Source organism: Lolium perenne, chromosome 4 (assembly GCF_019359855.2).
Source record: "Lolium perenne isolate Kyuss_39 chromosome 4, Kyuss_2.0, whole genome shotgun sequence".
Taxonomy (NCBI): domain Eukaryota; kingdom Viridiplantae; phylum Streptophyta; class Magnoliopsida; order Poales; family Poaceae; genus Lolium; species Lolium perenne.
The window spans coordinates 102,327,137-102,354,840 of record NC_067247.2 but is presented as its reverse complement, the minus strand read 5'-3'; the positions used below and the strand labels follow the sequence as shown (position 1 = coordinate 102,354,840).

The 27,704-nt window shown below is 42.5% G+C and overlaps 1 protein-coding gene and 1 long non-coding RNA gene across 2 annotated transcripts; one reads left to right on the top strand and one right to left on the bottom strand.

The window, feature by feature from the left end:
• Positions 1-684: 684 nt before the first annotated feature.
• Positions 685-1,489, bottom strand: LOC127348537 (uncharacterized). Its single transcript, XM_051374530.1, has one exon. It carries the CDS (start codon positions 1,417-1,419, stop codon positions 1,033-1,035), a length of 387 nt encoding a protein of 128 aa, XP_051230490.1. The 5' UTR covers positions 1,420-1,489; the 3' UTR covers positions 685-1,032.
• Positions 1,490-20,102: 18,613 nt separating this feature from the next.
• Positions 20,103-27,189, top strand: LOC127293496 (uncharacterized). Its single transcript, XR_007845867.1, has 2 exons — positions 20,103-20,526; positions 26,838-27,189. It is a non-coding gene; the product is annotated as an uncharacterized lncRNA (long non-coding RNA).
• Positions 27,190-27,704: the final 515 nt, after the last annotated feature.

Here is a 27,704-nt window from a genome sequence, read left to right as displayed (position 1 = left end):
AATCGTTACAACTCATGTTATGCTAGAACGCCATCCATATTGGTTGAACAATACCTGAAGTACCATCTTCAAGCAATTGCACCTAAACTTCAGAGTAGTTTGCATCTCCAGACGTTGTAGCGAGGACCACCTAGTGAGCCAGCTGATGGCCATGTGAATAACTCACAAGAAATTGAATACTCATTATTCGTTAAACATAATATCACCAAGGCATTGCCACATAGCTAAAATATAAAACATGTTTTTGTTAATTTGTAATAGAACGGGGAGTAAGTTTGAGTCATAACTACAGGATTTTGCACCCCGATTCATGTATCCTATGAGTTGCAAGGGGGTTACAATTAAGATTTTTTCAGTTGTAAGTGGGGTTACAATCAAGATTTTAGGATTGCAACGTTGATATTTTTTAGTTACAAGTGAGTTACAAGATTTTTAGTTGCATGCAGATATATATATGCATGTGAGAAAAATAGTTCACACAATAAAATAAAGAAAATAAAAAATTGTTTGTATAATACAAAATCGTGAGGTTGACATCACTTGAATAAATTGAGCTAATTCTCATTGATAAGGATTAGCCACACCCTATAAAATACATACCCTCTCCAACCCGAAATACTAGAACCACCGGTACTATCTTTGTGTAAGCACGATGCACCAGTACCACTAGTACGTACTAACGCATATTGGCTGCTTATAAATCTTCCTTTATCACATTATATTTTCTAACCGAAAGTCACAGAGGATGCAATACAAGCATCTGAATCTGATCCCAGCTTACACATTTCACATCTTCTCTATTTTTTTTAACAATAGAGAAACGAAGTGAGTATTACATCCGGAAACAGAAAGATGTGAAGCCTGCAAACTTACTCCATAAGAGAGTAGTTGTACACAATTAAACATCCATATACAGCGTTGATTAAACTTACAAGGCACTTGTATTGTCAAAAGTAGATATGAACTTAACAATCTTAAGAATCACCATCAAGAAGCTACAAATAGTTATTAGCATCGCTGATCATTCAAAAACTAATCACCGTAGCAACCCATGCCGCCGCCGCCACTCCTCCTGCCCTTCTCGTTCCTCCAGCTCCCTCCTCTGCCCATCCTCCTCCTCCCGCCGCCGGCGCCGGCAGCCTCGTCGTTGCCGTCGTCCAACACCAGCGGCGCCAATGAGTCCCTCTGCTCATCGTCGTCGAGGTCGTCGTGCGTGCGGACGTTGACGCACGAGCACCGCTCCAGGGAGGCGAAGAACGCCGCGGCGATGCCTCCGCCGACCCACCCGGCCACGCGGTCCAGCGGCCGCCCGCAGCCGTCCTGACCGGACGACGACGACTGTGGGCGCCTACGCCGCGCACGCTGCCAGCCGGAACGGCCGCAGAAGGGGGCAGTGGACGTGAGTGTGGTCGTTGCCATGAGCTAGCGATCACTCTAACGAAGGGGAAAGAAGAAACAAAGCAAAGCCGCTCTTTTTGCCACCTTCGGGTGTTGTTTAAAAGGCAAAACATGGAAGCGGCGCCGCACGAAGGTTCTTAATTGGTGCCAACGATCAAAGGCTAAAGCTACAGTCTGTATTCCTGTTATGCCCCTTGATACACTTTGTGAAAAGTCACTATCTCTATGATGATTGCTGTAGGTAATAGGGTAATTGGCTCGGAGCCTCGGAGGCAGGAAATTAACTGGAAGACTTTGAACATGAGCAACGTCATACGTAGTATTGATTAGCAACAGATCTCTCCCGATCGAATTAGGTTCACCTATATTAGTCAATGTTACAAGGCAGATGCTTGTTCATGCACGTACCAATGCTCGGCCAGTTGAAGTTAACTCTTGTCCTCTATAAATTTTACTAGCTAGATGACCAAAGGGGCGGAACCGATTTTGGTGGCCACTTATGAAAAGCTTGCTTCTGTGAGAATCACTCCGTGGAGCCGCTATTAGTGTCTTTTGTTGCATCCTTTTCTAGTAGGGGCTTTAGGAGGTGCATGGGGTCACATTAGGTACACATAAATAATGTCACGGATGTGAATTATGGTTGGGCTAGCACATGGATGATGCTGTCCAAAGGAAAAGAGGGTAGAGCTCTCCATCATGGCGCGGGTTATGTGCGCCACTGGGCTAAACCGCTTGCTACGAGAAATTTATAGTAGTTTTTAAAAATCTAGTGGTCAGCAGTTCGTCCCTGAAAATATGAGCGATAAGTCTGCAAGCGCATGGCACGAAAAATGCAAGACAGGATCGCTACGAACGTTAAGTCTGCAAGCGTAAACCATCACCACGGCCGGACATATTTTGTTCATCGCGGTTAGCGAAGGTCAAAAGCTACCGCAAAAACGGATCACGCGCGCGGATGTGTCCGTTTCAGAGCAAACTCAGCCCAGGGACAGTGCATGTACAGCGTGCCTGGGGAGAATATGTCCGCTTCGGGCTCTCAAGCCGTCTACACTTCCCCTCCACTCGCACTCTCCCCACTCTCATCAGCTGCCACCCGTGCCAAGCTCGATCCATGGAAGTCGTGCCTCCCACCGACGAGGGCACAACTCGTGACGCCGTCATGACTGACGCCACGGTCACAGCTCCCGCCGCCCAGGTGACAGCTCCGCCACGTGCACGCGGCCACTTTAAAAAACCGCCATCCCCGGCACGGCGGCCAAGCGGAAGAAGGATCTCACTCCGGAGGAGAGGGCCCTGAAGTCGAAAGAAAGATCCAACCACCGGGTGAAAGTGAGGACCAAGATCATAGCGACCCCCTTGACCAGCGACATGGACCCTACTCACCGGACATGGCTCGAGAAGAAGAAGATCATTTTAACTCAGGATATGTGATTCGTGTGTCATGCTTTTGGAACTCTAGTGTGCCGGCATCTTGTATTTGAACTTCTTGTGTTGCAAATTCGGTTTCTATCATTTTCAATGAATTATTTGCTATTCCTTTGTGGCCGGTAATGTTAAATATGGTATTTTAAAGAAACATTCACTTGAAGGGTGCGGATAAAATACGGGCCACTGTTGAGGCCGCTGCCACCCGTATATGGACCACTGCCTTTTCCTTATCTGGGGGCCGCCGCATCCTGACCAAAACAGACCGAAATGCGGTCCGTTATGCGGGTGGCTGTCGGAGATGACCTTATGTTGTCAGAAAATAAAAACTCCAAAAATTTATCTAGTTGCCATGTGCCAACTACTAGGAACCACATCTCACGCAATTTGGAGAAACACAAATTAATGGAATAATATTCTAGTTTAGCAATATATATATTCGTGAGAAGCGGAGTGCTAAGTAACTAGGGAAATCAAGAGAGTGGGAAGGAACCAATGGTTTGTGCATCCGAATATAATAGCTAGCCCTACTATTTAGGCCCCGGGTAATTTGAAAGGTCTCTTTTGGTTGTAGGGTTCACAGGACATTTGTGATCCTTAGGATTCTTTTTCAATAAGAGCTTTTTGGCTCACACTATAGGAGATATCAAATCATATGCCATAATTCATTTATTTCACCTCAAATTCGAAGATCACCTTCCCTCTCCCGCTCCCTCCCCTCGCATGTCTAGAAGTTTTGTGTTTGTTTCATATTATGATTTATGTGTTTTGATTTCCTATAGAAATAAATAGTATATGTGACAACCCAATCATATATTATTGTAGACCCCCTCTCTCTCCCGCTGCCTCTCCCTCTCCCTCTCCCGCTCATGCTCCCTCCCTCACTCTCTCCCTCTATCTCTCTCCCTCCCCTCGCATGTCCAGAAGTTTTGTGTTTGTTTCATATTCACCATATACACTACTTGCAAAATTTATGTGTTTTGATTTCTTATAGAAATGGAAAAAATTATGTGACAACCCAATCATCTATTTTTGCAGGTTCTTACATCCTCGAATGCTTATGATCAGAAGAGACTACCGTAAGATGCTTGACACGATCGTTGGTTCAAAGAGGGAGGTTCCAAGTAATATTTAACCGATTCATGGTCTGATCACATACAAATTCCAAATCATAGCTACCAAATATTTCTAGCCATGCTTGTTTTTGTAACTTGAGCCATTCGTAGTAATGTTTTCCAATATAATTTTTTTAATAAGATGCTCTAACGTCCAAACAATTATGGTCATCCATTTAACATGATCGAAGTAGTTCACATTTATCCTACACGTAGCCCATTACCCCGGTGGTAAATAAGGAGACATACAACATCATGTCGTATTGCGTTTAAAGCATGGCTACATAATGATAAATTATTAGTTTGAAAATCTTTATTTCAAAGAAATAATGGATAGTAGCATATTACATTATATATCTGCAATTGCGTATCATATAATTTATTTTCTAGAAACATATAAAACACTGAATGCTACAAGTATTTTTTGCAATATCCACGTTACATTTTGTGACACTCAATCTATAGCTCAACATTACATCTGAGATTGGATAAAAATTCATATTTTCTATAGATTTCATGTCATGTGGCACTCCTGTTAATTTCCTTATATCCAAACAATCCCTAAGGTTTAGAAATGTGGTTTTTAACCATAGTTTACCACATTTAATTCTAAGTTCTAGGAATCTTTGCATTCACACCACGACTCTAGTATGACATACTGCTGTATTTTGTGGCCCTTTGTGATAGGTATAATACTCTATGTCTGTGATTCCGAATTGCAGTACGAAGGCAAATAAAAGATGAGAAAATGATCTTGATAGCTTAATATGTTTGCCTGATACATCTCATTCTCACGTTATGTGTGTGCACATAAACTCAGTGCATTTTCAGTCATGCACCGAACAAAGAAAATAACCTAGGACATGTAGCTATAAGCACAAAGAATACTACTGTCATGTAGTGAGAACCCGGAACCTAGAGGACTATCGCTTATAATGCTTGCGGGCAGGATAGTGCAAAGATGATATATATACTCCACGCATAAATGATAATGCATATGCATATGTACTCCAGTACTGTGCCTGCCACAACCAATATTTATTGGTACATTAGACATATTAGTGTGGTCCAGAGACTCAGGAGTAACAAATGTGCACATGTTGAAGACTAGTGAGCAAGGCGAGGCTCGCGACTCCCACGCACGATTGGATCTTTAGCGTTGCCGCCTTCAGCCACCTCCATTCGTCTCACTCCTTCCCTCCCTTCCCCTACCTCCCAGTTCGTCTCGCGCGAGGCGGCTCCAGAGGCATCTCACACACCCTAGTGAGCAGTTCCTTGATCTACTCCCCACGGCTGCTGCCGCCATCTTCGTCGGTGGTGGCGGCAAAATCCAACCTGTCAAAGATGGGGGGTGAGGGCGGGCGAGCTCCGATGGTCTCTTAGGTGCAAGGCGAGCCATCGACCAGGCGACGCATGTGGAAACAGATGGTTGATGAGGACATCCCTACCACACTACCTCCGTCACTGCAAGATAAAGACAATGCTGTTGTGAAGCTCAAGTCCAATGAAGTTAGGATTAGACCAATGACACGAGCTCGTGCGAAGCTACTTAAACAACAGGTGAACTTGTTCTTAAATGATACTTTGATCGATGAGAACTTTATACTGCCTAAGTCGTATTACTTATGTATGATCAGGTATGAAGCGAAACCAAGCATCGCACGAGGAGGAGAGGAGCAGTTGGACAAGAAGATGGACGTGAAGCCGGACATGGAGCTGGACATGAAGACATTCCATGGACGCGTGAGGGAGGAGCGGGAGGCATGCGCGAGAGGAGGGGATGTTCAGGCCGACGCCCAGCCCAGTCAATCGGCCGTGCCGCCGGACCACCCGGTCCCAGGCCCGGTCCGACCGGCTGCCACGCCGGATCCATCCGGTTCAAACCGGATTTTGCGTCTGTGCCAACCGGGCACTATCCAGTAAGCCTGGCTGCCTCGTCCGGTTACCAGCCGGTCCCTGACCCGATCTAAACCGGACTGGCCGGTCCAAGGTCCGGTCGACCGGCCCCCAGGCCGGCCGTGTCCGAATCTGTCTCGACCAGATCTATTTTGGGTCGGTTATTTTCGTACTTTTTCGACCTGAGGTCGTCCCGGACGCCTATATAAGTGCCCAGGACGCCCGCAAATTTGCTTTAGACAACGTTTAAGATAAACCCTAGTTCATAGTTGATAGCTTTGCAACTCTATTGAATCCCTACACCATATTGCATTGATTTGGTGTAATCTCTGAAAGTCTTGTGTGATATGCTGTTCCATTGGAAATTAGAAGGTTGTAACTTACTGCTTCGTGGTCGATGGCTACGTGCACAAGTGTGTGGAGTTGCGAATATCTTGCAGGGTTGAGAGCTGTTGCATTGGCGACAGGGACCAATCGAGTGATCGCGTTGCGCCATACAAGTTATCATCCACTTCATCAAGTTATCTCTGCTGTGTTCGCCCCGTGATCATCACCACCACCGTTGCTTACTGAGAAGATCGGTCCATCCCTTATCATCTTGGTATCAGATTTCAGTGTTTTCTCGGTAAGCCATCCACAATCCACCCCATAGTTGAGTTGTGAGTGTTTCCTATCCGGAAAAAGCCAAAAAAAAAAATCAGGGTTAGGGTTTGCCATAGCCTTAGATTGCACTAATTCGAGTTTTAGTTGCTTTTCGTAGTTGTTTTTGCGTAACTTTTCTTTCATCTAGTATTGTTAGGGTTTGTGTTTCCGCTTTCATCTAGAGTCAGTTTTTGTTGCTCCGAGTCCACATAGCATACAGTGTGTTTATCCAAACCATTGCTACAGCCTTTCGATATACGTGCTACGAACTTCCTCAGAAGAGACTAGTTTTACCGCTCGGCAGGCTGCTCATTAGGGTTTTGGTACTTTGCATTATCTGTTGGCCGTGTTATCAAGGAGTTGAGTCATAAAATCAAAAAAAATTTAAAAAGAAACAAAAAGAGCTACATAGCTGTGTGTTATACCAAAAGAAAATCCAAAAAGGAAAGTGATGTGCTAGTAGAATCAAGTGAAGGCCTAAGTTTTCTTTACTGCACCTGTAGTTGAGCAATCTTGTGCCTGTCCCGTTGAGCTTTGCTAGCGTCTCTCGAGTGCATTGTAACCTTTCATCCAAATAGTTGCATTGCCCCATTTATCGCCTTGTGTGAGTATCATTGGTTGTCTACGGTCAGCGCTAGGGCTTGTTATTTGTGCAAATAGGTAGCCCACCTACAGCCCCACATATTTCCTGCTTTGCCGTGTGATTTGTTCTTATACCCTTGATATTCGTTTCGCTACATCCTTGCACTAGTCATCACTACAACTGGTAAGCAATACTAATTCACTTTGGAGCGGTAAGATTTCCTTTTCTTATCAGTTTTGAGTGAGCTGTGGGAATACCACCATATATATTTGTTTTAGTGCACTAATCTACTAACCATGTCTGCTAGTGATGAGAAAATTGTTAACCAGGAAAACAAGAATTCCGCTGATTTGATGACATGGAGGGAGTATGAGGCTCTTCGTAATGAGATGCGATGTGAATTCCGCACTCAGGATGATGAGCTTAGGGGGACGGTCCAGGGGATCTCCCAAAAGCTGGATGCTACTAATGCGACCGTCACCACAATGCGAGATCAAATGACGGATATCCAGCGCAGTCTTCAAGATTTGCAATTAGCTATTGGTAATCTCACTCAACAACAGCAACAAGAAGACGAAGACGAAGCAGAAGATGAAGCACCTAATGCTAATCGTGGTGCTGGGCGTGGTATCCGCGGTCGAGAGTTTGCTGAACTCCGACGTCCAGGTCGTGGGTTTGAGGAAGAAGATGGATTGGGTAAGCCCAAGTTCTCTATATCCAAGTTTGAAGGAGGTGCAATGTTGAAGAATACCTCACTTGGGAGCTGAAAATTGAGAAGTTATGGCGCTTACATAATTACACTGAAGATAGGAAGACCTCACGGTTTCTATACTCCTTTACCGGCACCTACTACACCTTGGGAGGATATTAGTATGGATTTTATGTTGGGTTTGCCGCGTACTAAGAGAGGCCATGATTCTATATTTGTGGTAGTGGATAGATTTTTCAAGATGCCACACTTTATTGCCTGCCACAAAAGCGACGATGCGTCGCATATTGCTAACCTATTTTTCAGGGAGATTGTACGTCTACATGGAGTCCCGAAGACTATTGTTTCTGATCGTGACGTGAAGTTTATGAGCTACTTCTGGAAGACACTTTGGAGAAAGCTGGGGACGAAGCTACTTTTCAGTACTACTTGTCATCCCCAAACTGATGGTCAAACTGAAGTGGTGAATAGAACATTGATACGTCTCCAACATATCGATAATTTCTTATGTTCCATGCTATTTTTATGATGATACTCACATGTTTTATACATACTTTATGTCATATTTATGCATTTTCTGGCACTAACCTATTAACGAGATGCCGAAGAGCCAGTTGTTGTTTTCTGCTGTTTTTGGTTTCAGAAATCCTAGTAAGGAAATATTCTCGGAATTGGACGAAATCAATGCCCATGATCTTATTTTTCCACGAAGCTTCCAGAAGTCCGGAGAGGAAACGAAGTGGGGCGACGAGGCGCCCACACAACAGGGCGGCGCGGCCCAGGTGCTGGCCGCGCGGCCCTGGCGTGTGGGGCCCTCGTGGCGCCCCCTGACCTACCCTTCCGCCTACATAAGCCTTCGTCGATAATAGTTCCAGTACCGAGAGCCACGATACGGAAAACCTTCCAAAGACGCCGCCGCCGCCAATCCCATCTCGGGGGATTCAGGAGATCGCCTCCGGCACCTTGCCGGAGAGGGGAATCATCTCCCGGAGGACTCTTCACCGCCATGGTCGCCACCGGAGTGATGTGTGAGTAGTTCACCCCTGGACTATGGGTCCATAGCAGTAGCTAGATGGTCGTCTTCTCCTAATTGTGCTATCATTGTTAGATCTTGTGAGCTGCCTAACATGATCAAGATCATCTATTTGTAATGCTACATGTTGCGTTTGTTGGGATCCGATGAATAATGAATACTATGCTATGTTGATTATCAATCTATCTATGTGTTGTTTATGATCTTGCATGCTCTCCGTTGCTAGTAGAGGCTCTGGCCAAGTTGATACTTGTAACTCCAAGAGGGAGTATTTATGCTCGATAGTGGGTTCATGTCTCCATTAAATCTGGGGGAGTGACAGCAACCCCTAAGGTTGTGGATGTGCTGTTGCCACTAAGGATAAAACATCAATGCTATGTCTAAGGATGTATTTGTTGATTACATTACGCACCATACTTAATGCAATTGTCTGTTGTTAGCAACTTAATACTGGAGGGGGTTCGGATGATAACCTGAAGGTGGACTTTTTAGGCATAGATGCATGCTGGATAGCGGTCTATGTACTTTGTCGTAATGCCCAATTGAATTTCACAATACTCATCATAACATGTATGTGCATGGTCATGCCCTCTTTATTTGTCAATTGCCCAACTGTAATTTGTTCACCCAACATGCTATTTATCTTATGGGAGAGACACCACTAGTGAACTGTGGACTGATACGTCTCCAACGTATCTATAATTTCTGATGTTCCATGCTTGTTTTATGACAATACCGACATGTTTTGTTCACACTTTATGTCATATTTATGCATTTTCTGGAACTAACCTATTGACGAGATGCCGAAAGGCCAGTTGCTGTTTCTGCTGTTTTTGGTTCCAGAAAGGCTGTTCGGGCAATATTCTCGGAATTGGACGAAATCAACGCCAAACCTCCTATTTTTACCTAAGGCTCCAACACCGAAGAAGAGTCGGAGAGGGGCCAGGGGGCCACCACACCATAAGGCGGCGCGGCTGCACTCGGCCGCGCCGGCCTAGGGTGAGGCCACCCTGTCAGCCCTCCTGCGCCGCCTCTTCGCCTATAAAACCCCTTTCGACCTAAAAACGCAGTACCAATTGACGAAACTCCAGAAAGACTCCAGGGGTGCCGCCACCGTCGCGAAACTCCAATTCGGGGGACAGAACTCTCTGTTCCGGCACCCTGCCGGGACGGGGAATTGCCCCCGGAGCCATCTCCACCACCGTCTTCACCGCCATCTTCACCACCATCGCTGCCTCCATGATGAGGAGGGAGTAATTCACCCCCGGGGCTGAGGGCTCCGCTGTAGCTATGTGGTTCATCTCTCTCTCTTTGTGATCAAGTTGAATATCATCTATGTGCTACTCTAGTGATGTTATTAAAGTAGTCTATTCCTCCTCCATGATGTAATGTTGGCAGTGTGTGCATCATGAAGTACTTGGTTTATGCTATGATTGTGATCTCTTGTAGATTATGAAGTTAACTATTACTATGATGGTTTTGATGCGAGCTATTCCTCCTTTCATAGTGTGATGGTAGAAGTGTGCATGCTATGTTAGTACTTGGTTTGGTTGCGTTGATCTATCTTGCACTCTAAGGTTATTTAAATATGAACATTGCATATTGTGGAGCTTGTTAACTCCGGCATTGAGGGTTCGTGTAATCCTACACAATGATGTTCATCATCCAACAAGAGGGTGTAGAGTAGTCCTATTATGTGATCATTGTTGAGAGTGTCCACTAGCGAAAGCAGGATCCCTGGGCCTTGCTTCCAAGCATCGAATCTCCGTTTGTCTACTGTTTTGTTGAATGTTTACTCGCTGCCATATTTCATTCAGATTGCTATTATCATTCGTACTCATCCATATTACTTGCGTCTCACTATCTCTTCGCCGAACTAGTGCACCTATTGTATTAGGTGTGTTGGGGACACAAGAGACTTCTTGCTTTGTGGCTGCAGGGTTGCTTGAGAGGGATATCTTTGACCTCTTCCTCCCTGAGATCGATAAACCTTGGGTGATCCACTTAAGGGAAACTTGCTGCTGTTCTACAAACCTCTTCTCTTGGAGGCCCAACACTGTCTACAAGAATACAAGCTCCCGTAGACATCAAGGACCCCAGTCCATTCTTTTACATCGAATACAATCTACTGCAATACTCGTTCTACTGTTCTCTGCAAACATCATCATCCACACTATACATCTAATCCTTTGTTACAGCAAGCCGGTGAGATTGACAACCTCACTGTCATGTTGGGGCAAAGTAATTTGGTTGTGTTGTGCAGGTTCCACGTTGGCGCCGGAATCCCTGGTGTTGCGCCGCACTACACTCCGCCGCCATCAACCTTCAACGTGCTTCTTGGCTCCTACTGGTTCGATAAACCTTGGTTTCTTACTGAGGGAAAACTTGCCGATGTACGCATCACACCTTCCTCTTGGGGTTCCCAACGGACGCATGCTGTACGCGTATCAAGCTCTTTTTCTGGCGCCGTTGCCGGGGAGATCAAGACACGCTGCAAGGGGAGTCTCCACCTCCAATCTCTTTACTTTGTTTTTGTCTTGCTTTACTTTTATTTACTTCTTTGTTTGCTGCACTAAAACAAAACACAAAAAAAATTAGTTGCTAGTTTTACTTTATTTACTGTCTTGTTTGCCATATTAAAAATACAAAAAAAATTAGTTATTTGCATTTACCTTATTTTTGTTATTATGACTAGTCCCGTAGTTGTTACTCTATCACCTGAGGAATCAATCTTTACTTTTAAACAAGGGGGTGAGGAGAGTTTTAAAGAAGCCTGGTCGAGAATTTTTGACTCTTATAGTAAAACTGAACCTAAAATAACGCTAAGTTTGCTTCTTAGTAATTTTTGTTTTGGGCTTATTCTTCGTTATAGATATGCCTTAGATGCTGTAGTGGGAGGAGATTTCCTTCATTGTGATGGGGATCAAGCTTTTAATGCCATAAGAAAATTGATTACATCATCTTGCCCCGATAATAATTTTGATTCATCTCTTGCCAGCATTCATAATAGATTAAACACTCTCGAAACAAATATATCCTGTTTAAAAGAAGGGCACAACCAGATTCGCGAATATTATGATTATGTTACATTAAGCTTTGAACCTTCAATGTGGGTGCCTACCATTGAAGTTACTATTTGTGGTGAAACTTTTCATGCTCGTTGTGATATTATGTTTGAGTTTTGCCTTATGCCTAAAAGTATTTATGAATCTTTGACACTTTGGGAACTTACTGAAGGAGGAGAAGGAATAACTCTTACTGATAACTCTGTTATAATTCCTAAGGGTATAGCTGAAGGGGTGTTCACAACCTTTTTTGGAAGAACGGTATCCACTGATTATCTCGTTGTTGAATGTGTAGGGACAGGACAAATTACACTTGGAAGGTCCCTGCTGAAACTCATGGGAGCAATCATAGATATGGGAAAAGGCACTCTAAATTTTACCTCTACACCCGGATGCGGGCATGTATTCCCTAAACCAAAAAGTAGAAATAAGAGTAAGAAGGGTAAGTGCAGCGCCCCTGGTAAGAATGCTAATGCTTCGTCTCTTGATAACACTTGATACACACTTTCTGCGCCTAGCTGAAAGGCGTTAAAGAAAAGCGTTTATGGGAGACAACCCATGATTTTACTACATCACTTTTGTTTTATATTTGAGTCTACTGTAGCAACCGCTTCTTATCTTAGTTTTGTTGCATTGTTGTGCCAAGTAAAGTCTTTGATAGTAAGGTTCATACTAGATTTGGATTGCTGCGCAGAAACAGATTTCTTGCTGTCATGAATTTGAGCAATAGTTTCTGTAGGTAACTCAGAAAATTCTGCCAATTTACGTGAGTGATCCTCAGATATGTACGCAACTTTCATTCAATTTGAGCATTTTCATCTGAGCAAGTCTGGTGCACCTATAAAATTCGTCTTTACGGACTGTTCTGTTTTGACAAATTCTGCCTTTTATTTCGTATTGCCTGTTTTGCTATGTTTGATGGATTTTTCTATTCCATTAACTTTCAGTAGCTTTGTGCAATGTCCAGAAGTGTTAAGAATGATTATGTCACCTCTGAACATGTGAATTTTGATTATGCACTAACCCTCTAATGAGTTGTTTTGAGTTTGGTGTGGAGGAAGTTTTCAAGGATCAAGAGAGGAGGATGATACAATATGATCAAGGAGAGTGAAAGCTCTAAGCTTGGGGATGCCCCGGTGGTTCACCCCTGCATATTTCAAGAAGACTCAAGAATCTAAGCTTGGGGATGCCCAAGGCATCCCCTTCTTCATCGACAACATTATCAGGTTCCTCTAGTGAAACTATATTTTTATTCCATCACATCTTATGTGCTTTACTTGGAGCGTCTGTATATTTTTGTTTTTGTTTTGTTTGAATAAAGTTGGATCCTAGCATTCATTGTGTGGGAGAGAGACACGCTCCGCTGTTGCATATGGACAAATATGTCCTTAGGCTTTACTCATAATGTTCATGGCGAAGGTTGAACTGCTTCGTTAAATTGTTATATGGTTGGAAACGGGAAATGCTACATGTGGTAATTGGTATAATATCTTGAATAATTTGATACTTGGCAATTGTTGTGCTCATGTTTAAGCTCTTGCATCATATACTTTGCACCTATTAGTGAAGAAATACATAGAGCTTGCTAAAATTTGGTTTGCATAATTGGTCTCTCTAAGGTCTAAATATTTTCTAGTAAGGGTCGAACAACAAGGAAGACGGTGTAGAGTCTTATAATACTTACAATATGTCTTTTATGTGAGTTTTGCTGTACCGGTTCATACTTGTGTTTGCTTTAAACAACCTTGCTAGCCTAAACCTTGTATCGAGAGGGAATACTTCTCATGCATCCAAAATCCTTGAGCCAAACACTATGCCACTTGTGTCCACCATACCTACCTACTACATGGCATTTCTCCGCCATTCCAAAGTAAATTGCTTGAGTGCTACCTTTAAAATTTCTATTCTTTATCTTTGCAATATATAGCTCATGGGACAAATAGCCTAAAAACTATTGTGGTATTGAATATGTACTTATGCATCTTATCTCTTATTAAGTTGCTTGTTGAGCGATAACCATGTTCCCGGGGACGCCATCAACTACCCTTTGTTGAATATCATGTGAGTTGCTATGCATGTTCGTCTTGTCTGAAGTAAGGGCGATTTACCATGAGTTGAATGGTTTGAGTATGCATATTGTTAGAGAAGAACATTGGGCCGCTAACTAAAGCCATGATCCATGGTGGAAGTTTCAGTTTTGGACAACAATCCTCAATCTCTTATGAGAATATTAATTGTTGCTAAATGCTTATGTATTAAAGAGGAGTCCATTATCTGTTGTCTATGTTGTCCCGGTATGGATGTCTAAGTTGAGAATAATCAAAAGCGAGAAATCCAATGCGAGCTTTCTCCTTAGACCTTTGTACATGCGGCATAGAGGTACCCCTTTGTGACACTTGGTTAAAACATATGTATTGCAACGATAATCCAGGTAATCCGAGCTAATTAGGACAAGGTGCGGGCACTATTGGTATACTATGCATGAGGCTTGCAACTTGTAGGATATAATTTACATGACACATATGCTTTATTACTACCGTTGATAAAATTGTTTCTTGTTTTCAAAATAAAAGCTCTAGCACAAACATAGCAATCAATGCTTCCCTCTGCGAAGGGTCATTCTTCTACTTTTATGTTGAGTCAGTTTACCCATTTCTTTCTATCTCAAGAAGCAAACACTTGTATTAACTATGCATTGATTCCTACATACTTGCATATTGCACTTATTATATTACTTTATGTTGACAATATCCATGAGATATACAAGTTACAAGTTGAAAGCAACCGCTGAAACTTAATCTTCCTTTGTGTTGCTTCAATGCCTCTACTATGAATTTATTGCTTTATGAGTTAACTCTTATGCAAGACTTATTGATGCTTGTCTTGAAAGTACTATTCATGAATTTTTTTTGCTATATGATTCAATTGTTTACTCATTGCATTTACATTGCTTCGAATCGCTGCATTCATTACATGTGCTTACAATAGTATTGATCAAGATTATGATGGCATGTCACTTCAGAAATTATCTTTGTTATCGTTTACCTACTCGGGACGAGTAGGAACTAAGCTTGGGGATGCTGATACGTCTCCAACGTATCGATAATTTCTTATGTTCCATGCTATTTTTATGATGATACTCACATGTTTTATACATACTTTATGTCATATTTATGCAGTTTCCGGCACTAACCTATTAACGAGATGCCGAAGAGCCAGTTGTTGTTTTCTGCTGTTTTTGGTTTCAGAAATCCTAGTAAGGAAATATTCTCGGAATTGGATGAAATCAACGCCCAGGATCTTATTTTTCCACGAAGCTTCCAGAAGTCCGGAGAGGAAACGAAGTGGGGCGACGAGGCGCCCACACAACATGGCGGCGCGGCCCAGGTGCTGGCCGCGCGGCCCTGGCGTGTGGGGCCCTCGTGGCGCCCCCAGACCTTCCCTTCCGCCTACATAAGCCTTCGTCGATAATAGTTCCAGTACCGAGGGCCACGATACAGAAAACCTTCCAGAGACGCCGCTGCCGCCAATCCCATCTCGGGGGATTCAGGAGATCGCCTCCGGCACCCTGCCGGAGAGGGGAATCATCTCCCGGAGGACTCTTCACCGCCATGGTCGCCTCCGGAGTGATGTGTGAGTAGTTCACCCCTGGACTATGGGTCTATAGCAGTAGCTAGATGGTCGTCTTCTCCTAATTGTGCTATCATTGTTAGATCTTGTGAGCTGCCTAACATGATCAAGATCATCTATTTGTAATGCTACATGTTGCGTTTGTTGGGATCCGATGAATAATGAATACTATGCTATGTTGATTATCAATCTATCTATGTGTTGTTTATGATCTTGCATGCTCTCCGTTGCTAGTAGAGGCTCTGGCCAAGTTGATACTTGTAACTCCAAGAGGGAGTATTTATGCTCGATAGTGGGTTCATGTCTCCATTAAATCTGGGGGAGTGACAGCAACCCCTAAGGTTGTGGATGTGTTGTTGCCACTAGGGATAAAACATCAATGCTATGTCTAAGGATGTATTTGTTGATTACATTACGTACCATACTTAATGCAATTGTCTGTTGTTAGCAACTTAATACTGGAGGGGGTTCGGATGATAACCTGAAGGTGGACTTTTTAGGCATAGATGCATGCTGGATAGCGGTCTATGTACTTTGTCATAATGCCCAATTGAATTTCACAATACTCATCATAACATGTATGTGCATGGTCATGCCCTCTTTATTTGTCAATTGCCCAACTGTAATTTGTTCACCCAACATGCTATTTATCTTATGGGAGAGACACCACTAGTGAACTGTGGACCCCGGTCCATTCTTTTACATCGAATACAATCTCATCGCAATACTCGTTCTCTTTGTTCTCTGCAAACATCATCATCCACACTATACATCTAATCCTTTGTTACAGCAAGCCGGTGAGATTGACAACCTCACTGTCACGTTGGGGCAAAGTAATTTGGTTGTGTTGTGCAGGTTCCACGTTGGCGCCGGAATCCCTGGTGTTGCACCGCACTACACTCCGCCGTCATCAAACTTCAACGTGCATCTTGGCTCCTACTGGTTCGATAAACCTTGGTTTCTTACTGAGGGAAAACTTGTCGCTGTACGCATCACACCTTCCTCTTGGGGTTCCCAACGGACGCATGTTGTACGTGTATCAAACATTGTCACAACTGTTGAGATCCATGATCAAGAAGAACCTGAAGGAGTGGGAAGATTGTTTGCCGCACGTGGAGTTTGCTTATAACAGGGCGGTACATTCTACCACAGAGTTGTGTCCTTTTGAGGTGGTGTATGGTTTCAAACCATTACTCCGCTGGATTTGTTGCCTCTACCCATACATGAGAAAGTCAATATGGAGGCATCCAAGACGGCATATTTTGTGTGAAAGATTCATGTGAAGACTAAAGAGTTGATAGAGAAGAAAGGCAAGAGCAATGCTGCAAGGATGAACAAGAAGCGTAAGGAGATATTGTTCCAGCCTGGTGATATGGTCTGGGTACATTTTCGCAAGGATAGGTTCCCGAAGCTGCGGAAGTCCAAGTTGCTTCCTCGTGGTGCTGGTCCTTACAAGTGCTTGCCAAGATCAATGATAATGCATACTCGATAGATCTTCCAACTGACGAGTTTGGTGTCAATAATATTTTCAATGTCGCTGATTTGACACCATATGACGGAGAAGACCTTGGAGCGGCGGGGTCGACGCCTTTTGAAGGGGGGAGATGATGAGGACATCCCTACCACACTACCTCCGTCATTGCAAGATAAAGACAATGCTGCTGTGAAGCTCAAGTCCAATGAAGTTAGGATTGAACCAATGACACGAGCTCGTGCGAAGCTACTTAAACAACAGGTGAACTTTTTCTTAAATGATACTTTGATTGATGAGAACTTTATACTGCCTAAGTCGTATTACTTATGTATGATCAGGTATGAAGCGAAACCAAGCATCGCACGAGGAGGAGAGGAGCAGCTGGACAAGAAGATGGACATGGAGCTGGACATGAAGACATTCCATGGACGCGCGAGGGAGGAGCGGGAGGCATGCACGAGAGGAGGGGATGTTCAGGCCCGCGCCCAGCCCGGTCAACCGGCCGTGCCGCCGGACCACCCGGTCCCAGGTCCGGTCCGACCGGCTGCTACGCCGGATCCATCCGGTTCAAACCAGATTTTGCGCCTGTGCCAACCGGGCACTATCCAGTAAGCCTGGCTGCCTCGCCCGGTTGCCAGCCGGTCCCTGGCCCGGTCCAAACCGGACCGGCCGGTCCCAGGTCCGGTCGACCGGCCCCCAGACCGGCCGTGTCTGAATCTGTCTCGACCAGATCTATTCTGGGTCGGTTATTTTCGTACTTTTTGGACCTAAGGTCGTCCCGGACGCCTATATAAGTGCCCAGGACGCCCCAAAGTTGCTTTAGACCACTTTTAAGATAAACCCTAGTTCATAGTTGATTGATTTGCAACTCTATTGAATCCCTACACCATATTGCATTGATTTGGTGTAATCTCTGAAAGTCTTGTGTGATCTGCTGTTCCATTGGGAATAAGAAAGTTGCAACTTACCGCTTCATGGTCGGCGGCTACGTGCGCAAGTGTGTGGAGTTGCGAATATCTTGCAGGGTTGAGAGTTGTTGCATTGGCAACAGGGACCAATCGAGAGATCTCGTTACGTCATACAAGTTATCATCCACTTCATCAAGTTATCTCCGATGTGTTCGCCCCGTGATTATCATCACCACCGTTACTTACTGAGAAGATCGGGCCATCCCTTATCAATGGTGGTGGAAGTCTTTCACGGCGGCGCGTTGACCGGCGTCATGGGGTCCTCCTCGTTGTGCGGTTCAGCTAGATATGGCGGAAGATCGTCGCCCTTGTTCTGTCGTCTTCTTCCTTGACTGGCCTGGCTGGTGTGTTTCGATGCGGCGGATCCACCGGGGGTCGTGGGGGCTAGTAGCACAACTTGAATAAAGGTGACAGTACTAAGGTTCCAACTAGCGCTAATATGTTGCTCTGTTGGCGACTGAGCGATTAATGCCCGGAGATTGCTGGATCATATGGGATTCTATCATGCGCACTCATGTTTCTTTCCTTATCGTTAGGTTTCAGAGGGAGCGATGTGAAGCTCTGCTAGCTGTTACCATCATGGGGCACGCTTTCTCGGTCCATGGTGAAGTTAGCCATAGTTGTTAGAATCATGATTCTACTATACAATTCTATGATTTTACGACCCAAATTAAGTGGAACGATTCAACGATTCTGCTAAGTAGAATTTAAGATTTTACAATTCTAAAAGTTAAGATCCTACAGTTTGCGATCCTACCATAGAGGTTTCAATCCGATTCAAAATCACGATTCTGACAAAGTCAGCTATCAGAGAATGTCATAGAAGCCGAGATCTGAGGACTAGCAATGGTGATTCGAGTCTTCGTGGCGATGAGGAATTGGCTTGGTGATTTGTAACTTGGAGCAATAATATCGTAAGAGAGGGCGACAACACATGAGAAGTTCAAAGTCCTGCCTTTCAGGTTGAAAATCCAAAGTCTGATCATAGTTGGTTATGCTTGGTAATGGTCTTATTGAAGACATTGCTTTGTGAGGACGACTTTCTCTAGGATGAAAACCTAAGATCTATGATCGGACGATGATAACACTTGTGCACTTTTCCTTTCTTGGAGGCGTCGTTTTTGGAGAATTTAAACTTTGGTGTTGTCTTGGTGATGTTAGTACGACTGCTAAAAGGAATAGATTACTGTAGCAGGACATTTTTTTTATTGTATTTTTTCTTTTTTTGAAAGTGTGCATCTGTTATGCCGTTAGAGGAATATGTTGTTGCAGAAGATAGGTGTAATTAGTATCTCCACGATTTTAATATATACTCTTTGTTAAAAAAATGCTGTAGATACAGCATGTCACTATTCCATATTGTTGACTCTAAAAGTTTTTATTTTTAACTGTGAAGGCTACTACTAGAGACAATACACTCTTCCATGTTCAAAACGAAGACCGTGATTCGAGCTATATATTGCCACCTATGAAAAAAGGAATTTGACAATAAAACACATATGTCCTTTGTCATTTTCTCATATTTGCTCTCTGAATGACATGCCCTATATGGACTACTAGAAACATATCATGTTTTTATATATTCTCCCTTTTCGGTCTTATGGGCCCATCATTCCTATTTTGGAATTTTCCATGTGTTGTGCTTGGTTTAGTTCAATTAGATACATGAGAAAAAGGAGCAAACCATATTACCTATTAGGCTGAACCTAGCGCAAGTTAAAATTATTGCATGGGCAAAGTCGTCGACATAATTAAGTATCACAAGTGGACTTCTAGAGCAAATAACATCTATAGGTTGTAATAGATTGTACTATCTTTTTTGAATGGGGCAAAAGCTTTGCCCCATTCACTCCCCAAGAAGTTAAGGCTTATTACAAGCCAAGCCAAGCTCGAGATACAATAGATCACTTTTGCGGCATTGGCGAACCCATGCGTTCTGCACCATTTATTCTCCACGGAGCCGGCTCACACTTAGTTACAACAATAGACAACATCATGGAGATCTTACCAAAAATTCTCACATTGCGCTTTCTTAAGAAGTTAGCATGATAAGAGATAAAAAGATTCCTTTTAGTGTCGTTGGGTAGACTTTGCCGCTACTCTTCACCGTATGTCCAACTAGATGTGTCCACCCATGTTATCCCTAACCAAGAGAGGATGGAGTTTCAAATCCTCACATTTGAAGAGTATGTGAGCTGCAATTTCGGGTCCCTTTTGTAAAGTTGACAATCTTCACCACTGTCAAAAAAAGAAAAAATTGACAATCTTCACAATTCGGCCACCCGCGTCTTTGAGGCCTATCGGCTGTACACACCCGGTCTTGTAAAGCGAAAAGCTTGCATTATAGGCCACAGTCACCTGTAGAAAATGAAAGTAATAAGAAAGTAGGGGTTCGGATGTGACTATCTTGATCCGACGGTGCAGGAAGCGATCGGTAGATCGGAAACGCATTTTCCCTTTTCCCCTGATAATTTCAGAAGAAGAAAAAATATCGAAAAAAAGAGCAAAGCGGGGGCAGGAAACGGCGGCAGCGGAGAAGAAGAAATCAGGATGCGGCTCTCCTTCCCACTCGTGGCTGGCGCCGTCGTGTGAGTTCAACCAATCCCCTCTTTGTTTCTGTCTGCCTGTAACATCTCGTCGTAGATCTGTTGTGGCGGCGCTGTATCTTACCAGCCTGATGCTAATTAGATGCGTTCTTTAGCGCCTACTCTATACTTCATTATGGATGCTTCTCGATCCTTCTGCTAGTGGCGATTTCGGGAGCCCTAACTATGGGATATTTCTGTGCTGACCTCAATCTTGCTGTTTTAGGGAGAAGTAAAGCTTGATTCTTGCCAACGGTTTTTGTTCCTGCGTAGAGGAGCGAAGGGTAATAGGTTTTCTTGAAACCAACAAATACATTGGCTGCGCAACGACAGTAGTTTGCAGGATCAGATTCCCTTTGGGGGGCTTGCTCTTAGAGCTCTTTGTTGCATGGCTAAACATCATCATCACAAAGTCAGTGATTTCTTGAAATTATGGTGCTAGTGTTCTTCAAGTAAAACCATATGCAGTGGTTCAGAATTGGGGCTTTCCTAGCAGAAGAGTATTAGATGGTCTGACCCAGTCTAGTGTCACGATAGGTTGTCACATATGTCGAAAAAGGCTTAGGCATTTCTCTTCTCCGTTTAAGAATTTAGCCTGAAATAGGAGTTTTCCATGAACAGCATCAGTAAGCATTTCTCAGTGCAAGCTTGTTGGTGTTTGGGGAATCCTATATAGGTGTGTGGCAGAGGGCTCTAGCTGCAGTGGCCCAGCCGGTGCAACTGAGTTGATTTAGTTGTTACACTTATATTGGATTATTAGGTTACCTCCATTTATAGAGTACTCGCTAGATGTAATAGTGAAGAAATGAAGCAGTCTCAAGACCATAGCCCCCTTCTATTTCTGCACCTTCCTTCTCCTAGCCGCGTGACATGGCTGCCATTACGGCCACACAACCTATTTGCCTAATTTACTGATTTAAAATGCTGCTTACCACAATTAAAACCTTTGAGGCAAAGATCCTAACAATTTTTGAAGAATGCATATCTTCTACTTCCGCATGACGAAATGACTCCCTATCGTGGGATATTATACTAATTTGTCTGCAAGATATAACCCGAGAGTGTTGCCTTTCTATGACATGATCAGAGATCGCCAAATATCATGTGATACAAGAAAGAGATACTCCCTCCGATCCTATCTACAGTGTTCAGTTTTCTAGGAAAAGTCCGAGAAATTAGGTGTACTGCAGGTCTGCAGTTCCACTTCTTGAGTAGAAAATTTACACTTATGTGTTAACCTCCGCAGGCAATTCCATTGCAAATCCTTCTCATGTCCCACGGAAACTATCAAGGGGTATTTCAGTCCATTATTAGAGCCAAAACTAATACACCTAACATACAAGAATGGAGGGAGTAGTATACTAGTTTGGTGGTAGAAAAGTTTACTTGCCCTTCAATGGAGCTTCATGATACCATAATGTTCAGAATCAGTCCTTTCTGTGACAACTAATAAAGAACTATTTATGTTGGTTAGGTGCCATTATATTTGTCATGAAAAGTTAGTTTCACTTTATATCTAGTATGTTACCTTTGCCTACATATTTGATACAAAAAAGTAACTGTCAAAGTTGTATAATGAAGACAGCCTAAAGTCTATTTACGAAAGACCAGAGTAGTCAGTTTAATTGATAGTGTTCTTTTTCTGAGAAGTTCACAAAGAATGTTTGTTCATGAATGTTATTTACCTGGTTAGGATAGTTATATTTGCGCAAAATTATGTGCTTCCTAACTTTTTGTTTGATCAAACGACTTATATTTGCAGTTGTAGCAAAAAAATTAAAGCCATGTCCTATATTTCTATTTCATCTTGTAATAATGTCACAGGGAGCTTCATGATGTTGATTTTCTGAGATTTATTGGACGAGTATAGATCTGAGCATGTGCGTATATTTTGTGATGCTTGTGAGTTCTTAGCAAAGCTATAAAGTTGGTTTTAAGTTTGTGGAGTGTACCGTGCTTTTATGACGACTTCTGCCCATTTTCCCTTTACTTTGCTCAGTAAGGTATTGATAGTGGAATTTGTCTGTCAGTAATGTTTCTAGCAGAATGTTTAATGGGTAGATACACGGATGGAAACTGCTTCTAAAATGTGAAAGAAAGTGTACGTCGTATCGTGTGTAACTCTAGGCATCACACCTGGTCAGACGCTATTACACATTCATAGTTGCTTCTGCATTTTGCTGCTATTTCTATTGTAGCTACTGAATTACTGGTCAGTGCAAGTGTTGTCTCTGAGACTGGATTCTACAAGTAAAATTGTGACACTCAATCTATATTTCAATATTGCATCTGAGATTGAATACAAATTCATATTTTCTATAGATTTCAACTCATGGTATTCCTATAAATTTTCTTATATGCAAACAACCCCTAAAGGTTGGAGATCGGTTTGGTTTTCAACAATGGTTTATCAGGTTTAAGTCTACGATCTAGGCATCTTTCTGTTCACACCACAACTCTGATTGCCATATTTTAAATATTTCTATGGCCCTTTTGTGATAGGTCTAATTTTCTATGGCCGTGAGTTCTGAATTGCAATGTAAAGTCAGATAAATGGCGATGAAATGAGCTTCATGGCTTAATATGTTTTCCCGATACCTCTCATTCCGACATTATGCGTGCGGACACCACATCCACATCAAGTGAGTGCATTTTCAGTCGTGCACCAAACAAAGAAAATGACCTAAGACATGTAGTTATGAGTGCAAAGAATACTACTTGCATGTAGTGCAAACGAGAACCTAGAGGAGCAATGCTTACCCTTATGCGTCCATGAAAGTGCAAAGATGATACATATACTCCATGCATAAAAGATAGTGCATATGCATGTGTACTTTGCATTCCACAACAGGTATTAATGTGGTTCAGGGACTCAAGAGTAATAAATGTGCACATGGTTGATTTATTTTACATCACAACGCTATTTCATACTCCCTCCGTCCCAAAATATAAGGCGTCTAAGGATTAATTAAAAGTCAATGTTTTTAAAGTTTGACCAAGTTTATGCATAAAAATATAAATATTTACAATACTAAATCATTATCAATAGATTCACCCTAAAGTATATTTTCTTAATATATCAATTTGATATTGTAGATGTAAATATTTTTTTTCTAAATATTTGGTCAAAGTTTGTAAGGTTTGACTTTTGACCAATCCTTAGACGCCTTACATTTTGGGACGGAGGGAGTAATCCATATTGGTGGCTTTAAAAGTCTACATTTTAAATGTGAAATCGATACTAGTGACAATACAATCTTCCATGTACAAAACGAGGAATTTGACAATGCAAGAGGAATTTGACGATCTAAAACATATGTCCTTTGCCCTTTCCTCACAAACACATTAATTTTTCTTTGAAGAATGACATACCTATTTGCTCTTAGAAATATCCTTTTTTCATATTCTCATGTTACCATCGTAGACACATAGTCGATCAGTCGAGAATCAAGTATTCATAGCACGATGGCAAAATTAGGATTTGTTAACGAGGTTTGGCAAACTTCGCCTACTCCTTGGAACATGATTACGCACGCTCCTCCCTCTGATACCGCAACACCAGCTGTCTTGAGCACCGGCACATTGCCGTCATTTTCCCTTGCACTGCTGCTGATATCAAGTTATCATAGCTTACACTGTGTGGCATCCCACATGTCATTATGTAAGTATTAACACTTTAGTGACACCTAAACAACATGGATGAGGCTTGAATGCCTGAATGCCAAGCTGACTATGTGATACGGCCCTGCCCCAAATTACGAAGTTGGAGGAAAAAAAAGGATATTGTTTCTCTATAGAAAATGAAAGGAAGAAAGGTAGGGTTCGGATGTGACAACGGGGCATGCTATCTTGATCCGGCGGTGCAGGAAGCGATCGATAGATCGGAAACGCCTTTTCCTTTTTCCCTGATAATTTCAGAAGAAAAAAAGACCCAAAAAAAGCAAAGCGGGGGCAGGAAACGGCGGGCAGCGGAGAAGAAGAATACAGGATGCGACTCTCCTTCCCACTCGTGGCTGGCGCCGTCGTGTGAGTTTAACCAATCCCCTCTTTGTTTCTGTCCGCCTGTAACATCTCGTCGTAGATCTGTTGTGGTGGCGCTGCATCTTACCAGTTTGAAGCTAATTAGATGCGTTCTTGAGCTCCTACTCTATACTTCATTATGGATGCTTCTCGATCCTTCTAGTGGTGATTGAGTCCTAACTATGGGATGTTTCTGTGCTGACCTCAATCTTGCTGTTTTAGGGAGGAGTATAAACTTGATTCTTGTGCGCAGAGGGGCAAACCGGCGAAGGGTAATAGGTTTTCTTGAAACCAACGAATACATTATCTGCACAACGACAGTAGTTTGCAGTATCAGATTCCCTTTGGGAGGCTTGCTCTTAGAGCTCTTTGTTGCAGGGATAAACATCATCATCATCACAAAATCAGTGATTTCTTGAAATTATGGTGCAAGTGTTCTGCAAGTAAAACCATATGCAGTGGTTCAGAATTGGGGCTTTCCTAGCAGAAGAGTATCAGATGGTCGGATCCAGTCTAGTATCATGGTAGGTTGTCACATACGTCGAAAAAGGCTTAGGAATTTCTCTTCTCCGATTAAGAATTTAGCCTGAAATACGAGTTTTCCATGAACAACATCAGTAAGCATTTCTTAGTGCAAGCTTGCTGGTCTATGGAAATCCTATATAGGTGTGTGGCAGAGGGCTCTAACTGCAGTAGTCCAGCCGATGCAACTGAGTTGATTTAGTTGTTATGCTTACATTGGATTATCAGGTTATCTCCATTTATAGAGTACTCGCTAGATGTAATACTGAAGAAATGAAGCAGTCTCAAGACCATATCCCCCTTCTATTGTTGCGCCTTCCTTCTCCTAGCCACGTGACATGACTGTCATTATGGCCACACAACCTATTTGCCCAATTTACTGATTTGAACCTCTGTTTACCACAATTAAAACCTTTGAGGCAAAGATCCTAACAATTTTTTGAAGAATGCATATCTTCTACTTCCGTATGACGATTTTTTGTTGAGGATATTATACTAATTTGACTGCAAGATATAACCCAAGAGTGTTGCCTTTTTCTGACATGATCAGAGATCGCTGAATATCACCTGGGACAAGAAAGAGATACTCCCTCCGATCCTATCTATAGTGTTAGTTTTCTGGGAAAATTCCAAGAAATTTAGGTGTACTGCAGTTCCACTTCTTGAGTAGAAAATTTACCCCTCCTCATGTGTTAACCTCTGCAGGCAATTCCATTGCAAATCCTTCTCATATCCCACGGAAACTATCAAGGGGTATTTCAGTCCAGTATTAGAACATACAGGGACGGAGGGGCTAGTATACTAGTTTGGTGGTAGAAAAGTTTATTTGCCCTTCAATGGAGCTTCATGATACGAATATACGATGATGTTCAGAATCAGTCCTTTCTGTGACAACTAATAAAGGACTATTTATGTTGGTTAGGTGCAAATGGTACCATTATATTTGTCATGAAAAGTTAGTTTCACTTTATATCTAGTTTGTTACCTTTGCCTACATAGTTGATAAAGTAACAATGTAGGTTGTATAATGAAGACAGGCTAAAGTCTATTTACGAAAGACCGGAGTAGTCAGTTTAATTGATAGTGTTCTTTTTCTGAGAAGTTCACTAAGAAACGTCTGGTCATGAATGCTATTGGTAGTGTACCTGGTTAGGATAGTTATCTTTGCGCAAAATTTATGTGCTTCCTAACTTCTCGTTTGATCAAACGACTTATATTTGCAGTTGTAGCAAAATTTGTAATGCCATGTCCTATATTTCTATTTCAACTTGTAATAATAACATTGGGAGCTTCATGATGTTGATGTTCTGAGATTTCTCGGACGAGTATAGATCTGAGCATCTGGGTACATTTTGAGATGCCTGTGAGTTCTTAGCAAAGCTTTAAAGTTGGTTTTAACTTTGTGAAGTGCAGAATACCATTCCTTTATGATAACTTGTGCTCATTTTCCTTTTACTCTGCTCAGTAGTTATTGATAGTGGAATGTGTGTTTTAGTAATGTGGCTGTCAGAATGTTTAATAGGTAGGTACACGGGATGAAAACTGCTTGTATAATTTGATAGAAATGATGCTAGTGGTCATTGTATCATGTGTAGGGCATCACATCGTAGACCTGGACAGGTGCTGTTACACATTCATAGTTGCTTTTGCATATCACATTGTTAGTGGCCATTGTATCATGCAACAGAAGTGTTGTTTCTTGGTGTGCTTGCAGTTCATTGTCATCGCATACCCGGTTCTGACTTTGTCATTCTGCCTGGTAAATGCCTCAGGGTTGGAGTGATTTCTGGGAATGTGATATTTGGGCCACCTCTTCAGAAGTACTGGGCAGAGAAGCAGCAGCAAGATCAGGCAACAAAAGAAGACCAAACTGAGTCGACTTAACAAAAATGTCTTCAGTTTTCGCTGAGTCAATGTTTCCATACTTCCATCGATCAGTCGCGGACACAGGGTGCTGAAACTTATACTGTACGATGATGTGAGATGTAACTGGTTACAATGATAGCCACAGTTTTTGTTAGCATTGTTCGAATCAGCTGATTTAGGTTTTCTACTGGGATGTATTATTTGTATCATAGACAGAATAAACTAGAATCAAGCCATCATTCAGAATTTATGATCAAACTTTTGTCTACATTCAGTTTAGCGTATTCTGACGACGAAGTTACGACAAATTAGTGTTTTTTTTCTGAAATTTTTGGGCTGATTTACCACCTGTATCACGTGGTTACGATATATTAGTGGTCATTGGGCCTGATTGTCCTATTGGGCTGTGCCCACGAGTCTGGCTCGGAGAAAGGAGAGCTCAGAGCTTACAGTAAGACCGGCCTGGACCGCCTGTTCATTTCCCGATTTGAGAGTACGGGCACGGGAAGCGAAAAGTCATATTGGAACATGGGCACCAGTGCTCTCACCGTATTAAAAAATTCGAAAATTATATTTATATATTTAAAATAATTATGTACCAAAATTCTAAAAGTACATAATGATGTACCCCACTAACCTACAAAATCTCAATTTCAAATGTTTTGTTTTTTGATCTATACAAAAATGACAAAATCTGTTTTCTTTTTGTAGATTTGAATCATTACACTCAGATCTATGCATTTGTTATTTTTGTGCAGCCTAAAATACACATT

Coding starts and splice junctions, on each gene's coding strand:
- LOC127348537 (XM_051374530.1), bottom strand. CDS start 1,419: ATGGCAACGACCACACTCACGTCCACTGCCCCCTTCTGCGGCCGTTCC.